This window comes from Malania oleifera, chromosome 13 (genome assembly GCF_029873635.1).
Source record: "Malania oleifera isolate guangnan ecotype guangnan chromosome 13, ASM2987363v1, whole genome shotgun sequence".
NCBI classification, from domain to species: domain Eukaryota; kingdom Viridiplantae; phylum Streptophyta; class Magnoliopsida; order Santalales; family Ximeniaceae; genus Malania; species Malania oleifera.
In genome coordinates, this window is record NC_080429.1 from 30,625,797 (window position 1) to 30,637,880 (window position 12,084).

At 37.8% G+C, this 12,084-nt stretch overlaps 1 protein-coding gene across 3 annotated transcripts in view; it reads left to right on the forward strand.

Annotated features, from left to right (window-relative positions):
- LOC131146135 (uncharacterized) overlaps window positions 1–12,084 on the forward strand; it is a 44,612-nt gene that overhangs the window by 15,801 nt on the left and 16,727 nt on the right. For all 3 annotated transcript variants that reach the window (XM_058095495.1, XM_058095497.1, XM_058095496.1), the window contains exon 12: window positions 1,524–1,732. In XM_058095495.1, coding sequence (XP_057951478.1) covers window positions 1,524–1,732 — 209 coding nt within the window. The remainder of the gene's footprint in view (window positions 1–1,523; window positions 1,733–12,084) is intronic.

Consider the following 12,084-nt stretch of genomic DNA (forward strand, 5'->3'; position numbering starts at 1 on the left):
GGCCATTTCATCCAGTATTTATTTCTTCAATAACTCATTGTTTGCCACAATATTTTTGGAGAAACAAAGTTAAGGCTAAAATATTGTATAAAAATTAAGTTACGAGAAGAAACACTCTAAAAGGGATTGGAATATTCCTAGGAAGCACTGAAACTAACACGAGACAAATATGACACGATATTGACATGGCAGTACAGCAATCTCGAAAAAATGAGGATATGGCACAAAGATACCTGAATTAATTAATATATATATATATATATATATATGTGGCATATTTTTCCTTTAGATGATATTGATTGTTGTAATATTGATTTAAAATGAAATAGTATCACTATTAAAGCTTGATATACATTATTGGCCCACAACCTAACAGCTTAAAGCTTTTAGGTAAAGTGGTAATCTAACATGGTATTAGAGTTGGTTGGTCTTGGGTTCTATTCTCATTGCCTGCTTTTGTTGTGTGGTGTTTGAAAAATTATTGTATTCTCTATAATGGGTGATATTTATCGTGTTTATCTCTCCATATGCTATCGAGCGGTATGTGCAGGGGAGTGTTAAAGCTTGATATACATTGTTGACCCATAACCTAACAGCTTAAGGTTTTAGGTAAAGTGGTAATCTAACAGGCATCATAATGCAAAATTATAAATTACACATTTAACGAATTACACTTATGCAATCATCAACTACACATATTATACAATATTGGTCCAGCAACAAATGAAAAAAAAAAAAGCAATTCAAGGGCATGACTTGTCAAAGTTGGGGGAGGAGGGGGATTGAGTGGCAAACTAGCAATGACTTTGGGTGGGGGGGGGGGGGGGGAATTTTTGGGGTTGGGATGTCCAGCAAAAGAAAAGTTCAGTGGTGCTAGAGCTCCGGAGTCCCACCATTCATGTTATGTTTGCAGAATGGAATGGAATAGGAAATGATGGAATGAAATTTTGAATGGCGAGCAATGTGAAATCAAGTGGTAAGTTCAATTCCACTCTTACGTACCAAACGTGCAGTCAATAAAAGACCACCTTGACTCTTAGTCTCTATACTTCTCCCTTTTATTTTTGGGATTTTGTTAATTGAATTAAAGGGTACGACAAAATGCACCTTTTCGGTGCAAGAAGTGTCTTGGAAGTATCTTGCTATGTGAAGAAGTGTCTCAGCTGTGTCCAAAAATAAAAAATTAATTTCTGTCATGTGTTGGATATGTGTTAGGAAGTATCGGGCAGGTGTCGCCGTGTTGGTATCCGATATGTGTTGAGTATGGACACTACAGGCTTCCAAAAGTGTCTGTGTCTCCTAGTAACATTCAATCGGAAATTTATGATAATGTGGAAACTGAAAATTGCATATATGTCACTCTACCAACTCATTCAATCATCAGAATCTCATGTAGGTGGTGAATAAATATAAAAGCATGAATTACATACTGCTTCTTTTGTATATGTTCTTGTGGTGTGGTGAATATTCCTTGTGTGAATAACCATAAGGCCATATGAGATTATTTTCCACTCCTTTTGTAGGTGGAGGGATTTCACTAGAAGCATGTTTTGGTTAGCTGGAATTGGTGGAAGCTTTATCCTGTTGCATTTTTTACTCCTCTTTATTTTAAAATTCAAGAGCTCAGAAAAACAGAGATGTTATGGAGCACTTACAATACCAAGATTTGAGATATTTCTTATAATTCTCGCACTACCTTGCATCTGTGAAGCCTCAGCCTCTCTAATTCAAGGTACTTAAGTAGCTGAATATTTTCCATACATCCTCTTTAGTTTATGGCATTCAGACAGATGATCACAAAACTGGCCATGTTCTGATCTTGTGAAGAAAATCATTCTAGTATTGATCAAGGCCACCCATTGGTTATCATGGAAACAAGTAGAAAGGCTATCGCGAACTGTAAGTAAATGAATTTATCATTGAACTGAAAAATATGAAAGTTAAAGCATCAACCTGCCTTGTACCGACCCATTTTCTGTTATGGCATTCACTTAACCTTAATCTGTTCTTTCCATAATGTGGTGGAAGGTCTATGTACTTGGCTATTGGGTGCCACCTAGCCCAAAATTAAGTGCCATTTGCATTAAATATTACTGAATAATATACTATTTTTTTTTTTGTGGCTGAATATTGAAGGTTGCTTAGACTGCATTTTTTTTAGAAAAAGGATAAAAGACATTGACTTGTCTTGAGGTTTGATGAAAAGCCGTGGGCCTCCCTCAAAAATCCCATAACCACTTCTAAAGTTTAGGAAGAAGACATGGACCTCCCCTAAAGTTTCGAAAATTCCATGGGTCTCCTTGAAATTGGCCAAAAAGTTGCAAGCCTTTCCTTGTATTTGGCAAAAAGACAAGTCCGAGAAGGGGAATAAGTGTCCTAAAAATCAAATTTAAGAGGAGATCTATTGTGTTTTTGAAACAACAGGGGAGGTCTATGTCTTTTTGTCAAACCTCAGGGAGATTAGTGGGTTTTTGAGACCTTAGGGGAGGTTCATGTCTTTTTGCCAAACCTTTAGGGAGGTATGTGGGATTTTGAAACCTCATGTGACACCTGTATCTTTTTTACCAAACCTCAAGAGAGGGCAGTGCCTTGAGTTGAAAAAAGGTTTTGAAAGGCTTAAACTTCTCTTCTAATCGAGTTATAAATAGCCACGGTATAGGATCATGGTGGACTAATCTAGGAAAGCAATAAATACCTAGATACAAACTAATAATCACAAAGATCCTAATCTATTATGTACAACTAACAACAAAGGAAACAAAAAAGGAAATAAGGAGACAATCTTGGATTATGGATAGAGGTGTAATAACTTAGAGATAATCACTCAAAATGTCAACATTCCCCCTCAAGTTGGTGCATAGATATCACTCACGCCCAACTTGTCGTGACAACTTTTAAATGTTTGTTTGTACACTGCCTTGGCCAGCACATCAACAAGCTGGTCTTGAGATCGATGTTGGGCTTTGTGGAGCCTAGTTGCGTTTGATCTGAATGATAACCCAAATTTTCTTTAATGAGAGATTTCTATTCTAAGGTTTAGTCCATGGAGCGAAGGATTGTGCCATAAGGCCTAAGCCGCAGAGAGTGAGTGAGAGAGTATTGTACTGCCGCACTCTCTATATTTTCTTCTTGATAATAGAGAAATCCCTGCAATTCCGTGGACGTAGGCAAAATTGTCAAACCACGTAAATATTGTCTTATGCGCGTGATTGATTTTTCTTTGGCGTGTATTCTTTATCTATTTTGCTTCTCACAGGTTTCAGGAATTTGTTGTTAATTCCCAACAATCGAACATGAGGAACTTCAATAAGCTATGCTTCTAGTTCCTCCTTGATAAAATGTCTATCAACCTCAACATGTTTAGTTCGATCATGTTGAACTGGGTTGTGGGCAATATTGCATGCTGCCTTGTTATCGCAGTATAGTTTCATAGGACTTATCTACTCAATATGTAACTCTTGCATTAGATTCTTGATCCATAATAATTCTTATACTGCCTTGCCATTCCCTTGTACTCAGCTTCAGCACTGGATCTAGCAACCAACTCTTGTTTCTTACTTCGCCAAGTAACTAAATTTTCTCCTACAAATGTGAAGTATCCAAATGTAGATCGTCTATCCTTGATTGACCCAACCCAATCAGCATCTGTATAACCTTCAATATTCAGGTTGTCCCCTTTTTTAAACAGAATTCCCTTTCTTGGAGATGATTTCAAGTAGCACAAGATCCAGATAACAACATTCATATGTTCTTCTTCTGGAGAGTGCATGAACTAACTGACCACACTTAGTACATAGGCTAAATCAGGCCTAGTATGCACGAGGTACATTAACCTCCCAACTAGTCTCTGATAACATTCCTTGTTAGCATGAACTTGATTTGGATGGGTACCTAGTTTCAAATTTTCTTCCATAGGAGTGCTAGCTGGACTACATGCTATCATACCAGTTTCTTTCAACAGATCTAAGGTCTATTTTCGTTAAGACATAAAAATCCCTTTCTTTGATCTTGACACTTCAATTCCAAGGAAGTATTTTAATTGACCAAGATCTTTCATTTCAAACTCTCAGGTAAGATGACTCTCCAATGCCTTCTTTTCTTCAGGATCATTTCCAGTCACTATCATATCATCAACATACACAATAAGAGTTGTGATGGCCTCTTTATTATTCTTCAAGAAGAGAGTATGATCTGAGTTGCTTTGCTTGTATCCAATAGACTTCATAAAGTTCGTCAACCTTCCAAAGCATGCCCTAGGGGACTGCTTCAAACCATATAGGGACTTCCTCAATTTACAAACCTGTTTGCTTCCTTTGGTAATACATCTAGGAGGTAGCTCCATATATACTTCTTGGAGATCTCTGTGCAAAAAAGCATTCTTTACATCGAATTGTTGTAAGGGCCAGTCAAGATTCATAGCCAGAGATAGTAGAATACGAACGATTTTGATTTTGGCCATGAGTGCAAATGTCTCCATATAATCAATCCCATAGGTTTGAGTATATCCCTTGGCAACAAGTCTTGCTTTGAACCGTTCAATGGTACTATCAGCTTTGTATTTAATAGTGAAAACCCACTTACATCCAACGGGTGTCTTCCCTATAGGTAAGTCAATCACTTCCCATGTTGAATTCTTGTGGAGGGACCTCATTTCTTCATTCATCGCTTCCCTCCATCTAGGATCTTTCAAAGCCTCCTGCACACTACTAGGAATAGATACAGTGGATAATTGATTCACAAATGCTTCACTTTCCTTTGACAATCTATGGTAAAACACAAAATTACTTATAGGATACTGAGACTTAGAATTAAGAAGAGGCTCATAGCTTACTATAGGTTTTCCTCTTGTGGTTCGATTGGGTAGTACCTTTAGTTGGGTTTCAAAAGTTACCTGAGACTTAGACATGGGCTTGACTGCTTAAAGCACTTGATCAACTAGTACATTGTGGAACGGGGAAGTAGTTGGTTGAGTAATTGGTTGTACCACTTCTATTTGATCTTGACTATTCTCATCCTCCAAATTGTGCTCATTTGTATTGTTTGGACATTCATTGCTGTTATCCAAATATTCACCACTTGGACATTCACCATTTGGACATTCACCACTCTCATTAAATTTTTCACTGCTCATAAGATCCAAGTTATCTAGAGGATGAATAAGGGTCTGCAATTCGTTACTATTTTCCCCCTGAATTGAAGACTCGGGAGTAGAATAATACATGTTGTCCTTGTGAAATACAACATCAAGAGTGATACAGCTTGCGAGAAGGGGGATGATAGCACCGAAAGCCTTTCTGATGTTGAGCATAGCCAACGAATATACACCTGAAAGTTTGAGGTTCCAACTTGGTGTATGAAGATGCACAAAGGCTACACACCCAAATACTTTAGGTGGCCGATTCAACATAGTAGGAGCACTCACGACCTTGTGAAGGACACGATTGATGAGGTAAGCTGCAGCGGTGATAGCTTCACCCTAGTAACTGGTAGGCATATGAGCTTCAAATAAGGAAGCACGTACAACTTCAAGAAGGTGACGATTCTTACGCTCCGCAACCCCATTTTTCTGAGGGGTGGAAGGGCAAGTTGTCTGATGGGTAATGCCGTGAACCTCTAGATATTGTTTCAGATCTTGATTTACAAATTCCCCACCATTGTCACTGCGGAGAACCTGTATATTAGATTGATTCTGGGTGGCTATCATTTTGTCAAATTTCTCGAACAATGAACAAACTTCATTTTTTGATTTCATTAAGCAAATCCAACTCGTACGAGTGTGATCAGCAATAAATGAAACAAACCAACGTTTACCACCAATAGAGGAGGTATTTGCTGGGCCCCATACATTAGAGTGAATAACCATATATGGTGATGGACTTTTATTCATACTTGTTGGAAATGGAACACGATAGCTTTTAGCCAGTTCACAAATGTCACACTTAAAATCTGAAATAGCTAACTGAGTAAAGAGCTTTGGAAACAATTTCTTCAAGTATCCAAAAGATGCATGACCTAACCGTTTGTGCCATTACCAGATTTCAGAATTTTGTGTTGTTGCCGACTTATTCATTGAGAAAGCTTGAGCTAACTGATGGGAGCTTGCTGGCATTAGATCAAGATAATAGAGCTTCCCCCTTCTAGTACAGAAGAAAGTAAAAGTGAGAGAACAATATAAGAGAAAGTGAATATCACTTGGTGTATATTACTTACAACTTTGAGATATATATATATATATATATATATATATATATATATATATATATATATATATATATAGCTATACAAGTGAGTGAGGTTATCCTAACATTCCAATGTGGGACTTAAACTATACACTATGTTCATTACTCCCCCTCAAGCAGAAATGAAGATGTTGACAGGTCGAAGCTTGGAGATAGCGGTCTGTAATAAACCTGGGCCAACAGACTTAGTGAAGACATCAACAACCTGGCCTTTGGAGGAGATAAAGTGGGGAGAGATAATCCCAGAACGAACTTTTTCCCTGATGAAGTGAATATCCACCTCAATATGCTTGGTCCTCTCATGTAGAACTGAATTAGAAGAAAGAGATATAGCAGACTTGTTGTCACAAAACAACAAAGAAGAGTCTATCACAAGAAATCCAATCTTAGATAGGAGAAAGCGTAGCCACAGGATCTCACAAGTACCTTGTGCCATAGCCCGGTACTCAGCCTTAGCAGAAGTATGTGAAACCACCGCCTGCTTTTTACTCTTCCAAGAAAGAAGATGATCACCCTTGAAAGTACAAATACCTGAGGCAGATTGTTTGTCAGTCTTGGACCCAGCATAGTCAGCATCAGTATACACGGAAAGGCCTGGTTGTATTCCCGATGAATAGAACAATCCTAGTCTAAGTGAGGTCTTCACATACCGTAAGATGTGATAGACTACATCAAGATGTGAAGTCTGGGGAGAATGCATGAACTGATTTACTAGGCTCACTGCATAGGCCAAATCAGGCCGAGTGTTGGTCAAATAGATGAGGCGACCAACAAGTCTCTGATACATCGAAGGGTCTGTCAATAGATCACCATCCTTTGCAGAAAGGGAGATATTCATATCTAGGGGTGTAGAAGCAAGCCGACATCCCAACATACCACTGTCCATAAGGAGATCTAAGGCATATTTCCGTTGAGAGAGGGAAATGCCCTTGTGGGAGCATGCTATCTTAATGCCCGAGAAATACTTGAGGGGTCCTAGATCCTTGATGTCAAAGGTGTCTCCCAAGTCCTTTCTAATCTGAGCAATTCCAGACAAGTCATTACCTGTAACAATAATATTATCCATATAGATAGAGATAATGGTGCAAGGACCATGGGAGAGATGCCTAATAAAGCAAGTGTGGTCTGATTGGCACTGAATAAATCCCATAGAGAGAATCACATCATTGAATCTTTTAAACCATGCACAAGGTGATTGCTTAAGCCCATATAAGGACTTTCGCAATTTACGCAACTTGCCAGAATACTTCCCCTGAGTAGAAAAACTAGGAGAGGGATCCATGTAAATAGTATCAGTAAGATTGTAACGTCCTGCTTAATTTATCATATAATAATACGAATTTAATAAATAAGTCAACCCGAACTCGTGGGTAACAGGGATATTTGTCATTTACAGTAGAACCTAAGTAGCAGCAAATGAAAAACATCATCATCATAACCACAAAATATATAATATCAGAGTTAATTATAATCCATAAATATGGTATTTATATACATCTCCCAAAATACATAACATATATGCATATCTAGGAACCCACAACACACATCTATTGTCCCTAGATCAAAACTTACCCTCCTAGGGGGGTAGTACTACTAACTCAAAGGTGGCATCGCCCCGCTGGTTCTTGTGGGTTTCCTAAAAATCATTTAATGTTTGGGGGTGAGACACTTCTCAGTAAGGGAAAATAAACTAAATACATTTGTGTGGCAACATGAATATTTAATGATAATATAGATATACAGTATATTTTTCATACCATAAAACATTAATCATTTAATAACTACATAAACGTATACCTTCATATTTTAATAAATCATACTAATCATAACTGTCTGGTATAACTAATAATACTGAAAACATACTTAGGATGAATAGTTAGCTGATGTCATGTATTACCCCCCATGACGGGTTGTGCAGCCCGAAGGCGGGACCCAACAATGGCTGGCTGACCACTGTCAAGTCAAAAATGTCTGTAAGTACGATAGGCCCGCCACACCCTGGTCCGGACTGTCAGGTGGACGTCTACAACTCTACACTGAAAGTCACATCAACTATTCATCTTCCACTCCCTCTTGGGGTGGTTAGCACCAATTTGAACATAGATATCTTATCTATATAGCTACGGTACTGTGCTCCTGAAACTAAACTAAACTAACATCCGAGTTCTGATAACATATAATACTTGATAATATAATGTTTAACATAAATTGATTGATAGCATTTTCTATAATTTCATAAATACGACCTCACGCCGGCTATCAATCACGGCCTTATGCCGAATATCTCATACATATCATTCTGAATAATAAATCAATTATCATGTATTTTCAACATCATTATGTACTGTATTATTTCATATTCTTGAAAATATGCTTTACTCGTAAAATTGCCATATCATAATACTTTTCATGAAAAATAATATTCATGCCACACATAACTGAGTAAATTTGTACATTTCATTCTAAAATTACATTTCCTGTATAACAGTAGTATTTTTCCAACTATGCATTTTCTCAATAATATTCAAATATAATACATGCTTTCCTGAAAATTAATTTACTAATAAATAATAATAATATGGGTGAAAAATAATTGCTTTAGTTTATTCCCTTACCCGATACTGAAGAAAACTCCCATAAAATTTCCACTCGTCCTACACCCGCAGGGTCCCCCGTTCAACATCTTGAATTTAACAATCCCCAAAACTAAACTTTAGTATTTTCACGTGAATATTATTTCCTATAACTATGAAAAGACCAAATTTGGCATAAAAAACCTTACTTCAACTCAGAGATGAATTTCAACTTGCTTCAATCAACGATCCGCTCCGGCAGATTTGGAGAGAACTTTCCCAAGAGCGTCGTGGTGGCCTTAGATTGTCGATCTGGCGACTAACGGGGCCAAAATCGAAGAGAGAAGATGGAGGAACAGTAGGGAGGAGAGAAAGAGGGTTAAGTGTCAAAATTCTGTTGAAAAAATGAAGTTTAGCCTTTATATACACTGGCCCTCGTTGACGAGGTTAAGAGACAATTCGTCGACGAACCCTACCCTTCGTCGACGAAATTCAGAGTTGCCCAAATATCCTTTCGGTATTTTCTCGTCGACAAAACATACCCTCGTCAACGAGACCCTATGTTATCCTCGTCTACGAATCCCCTATATTAGTTAACAAGTCCTTGATTAAATTCCTCGGTTATTACTCCCAAAGTGCAAAGATCACCATTCAAGAAGACATTCTTGTCATCAAGCTGATATAAAGGCCAAGTGAAAGAAGCCGCCAAAGAGATCATGAGGCGAACAGTAGTGAGCTTCGCCACAGGAGCAAATGTAGCACGAAAATCATGACCTGGAATCTGCGTAAAACCCTTAGCCACCAAGTGGACTTTATACCTGTCAATAGTACCATTTGCAAGGTGCTTAACTGTGAACACCCATTTACAGCCCACTGTGCGTGCACTGGAAGGAAGGGGAACAAGATCCCAAGTATGCTGCTGATGTAGAGCTTCCATCTCAGTACGCATGGCAGCAACCTATTAGGAGCTTGACGGGTTCGAGAAGGATACCGTGAGGAGGGAGCAGGGGGATCAAGGACTATAGGAGACATAGGGCTCGATGAAGATGTTGGCAGAGGCTCTAAAGGGCGCGGTCGGCGAGTGTAAACTTTTGGAATGAGAGAGATATGGTTCTGCCTAGTGGGGATAGAGGTAGGAGGCTCATAAGATGAAGATGACCCCGGAGAAGAGGGCACTGGTACAGATGGGAGAAAGATAGGCTCAGGCCAAGGAAGTGGAGATGGCACTGACGGAGATATGGAAGGAGAGGAGTCAATGTAGGATGGGGTAGACTCATGGAACGTGACATCGAAAGAGTGATAAGTGTGCCGACTAACAGGATCATAACAACGATATCTCTTAAACATAGAGGAATACCCTAGAAAAATGCACTGGATGGCTTTATCATCAAGCCTGGTCCAAGAAGGACTCCAGTCATGAACAAAGCAGGTGCATCCAAACACTCTAAAAAGAAGGGAGAAAAGGGACTTGTCAAGATGCAGAAGATGAAGTGGAGCAGAATTCTGCAATGCACGACTCGGGGTACGATTGAGAAGATAGGCTGCAGTGAGAATGATGTGAGGCCAATAAGACTTGGAGACGTGCATTCCCTAAAGAAGACAACGGACAATAGACATGATGTGGCAATTTTTGCGTTCAGCCACACCATTTAGGTTTGTCATTAGACATGGTGCAAAGAATATGCGATTTAGCAAGTATGAGATTCAGAAGTCATATGAACTTGCTCTGATACCAAGTTGAAAAAAGGTTTTGAAAGGCTTAAACTTCTCTTCTAATCGAAGGTATAGATAGCCATTGTACAGGATCATGATGGACTAATCTAGGAAAGCAATAAATACCTAGATACGAACTAATAATCATGAAGATCCTAATCTATTATGTACAACTAACAACAAAGGAAACAAAAAAAAGGAAAGGAGACAATCTTGGATTATGGACAAAGGTGTAACAGCTTGGAGATAATCACTCAAAATGTCAACACCTTGTGCCCTTGGAGAAATACTATTTATACTCCAAATGCTTGCTCCAAACAACACTGCCTGATGTGGTGCTTGATGTGTTATGTTGCAGGCCCAACTTTCTCCTAATCTTTTAAAGAACATCATAATTTTAAGGAATTGATAATTAACAATTCATGATAGAATGTCACATGGAGTAAAAGAAAAAGAGTATAAAAAAGTATTTATATAGCATTGATTTTTTATTTTAAGTATGTATTAAGTGCTACTTATATTAATAAATGTTTTTTAATATGACCTATATTCAGTATAATAAATATTGCTTATATTTAAGTGTTTTACTTATAATCAAGTCTTAAGAGGCTGCCATATTGTTAAAATATTAATTATTTGGAAGCATAGAGTTCAAGCTTGTATTTGGCATATATTTAATATATAATAAATATTTTTTTTATTAAAAATATTTATATAATCAAGTTTTGAGAGGCTGCCATATAGTTGATATATGCATGTGTAGCAGTTGCCATGCTCAGTCATATGGCACGATGCTGGTTGTATTTGGTACATCCCAAATATTTTTTATTAAATGTTATTGTCGCGACGTCCCGGACTTGTCAAAACACTGCACGGGTGCGGCGGCTGCGAACTGGGAAAAATGGGGTGAATTTTGAAAAGAAAATTTTCGTGGAAAACATGGTGTGTGGAGTCGCCACTAACCTTTTGGAGTGTGGTTAGAACACTTGACTACTACCCAACTAAGGGTAGAATTGATCTGCATTACCAGAGTTGGGTTCGGGAGTTTGGTTACGCGAGGGGAAATATCAGCACCCCTTACGCGCTCGTTCTTATGAACGGTACCAGATTAATTGAAAATTATCGCACAAGTTAAATGTAATAAGCCTTTAAGATTACTCCTTTCCAAAAATTGAAAAAATGAAGGTATTATATAAATATTCCCTCAGAACCGGGACAAATTGTACTTCGAAAAGTTCATGCCTCCCTTTGAAATCATCAGGATTGAAAAATTGAGAAAATAAGGTACAAAATACACTTCCAAGATTTTAAAATTTTTATAGAATTTTCGAAGTGAAAAGTAATATTCCGAGAGGTTTTTGGACTCCTTCCGGATGACACAGACCTCAAAAATATTTTTATGATTTTCCTAAGATTTTTCAATTTTTTTTTGTGATTTTTTCAGGTGTAAAGACATTTCGGGAATTATTGATTTTTTTGTGGTTTTCCAACATTTTTCCCAAACTAATTAAATAACAAAAAGAGAATTAACGCAAAATTCGTGAAAATTGAAAAAAAGA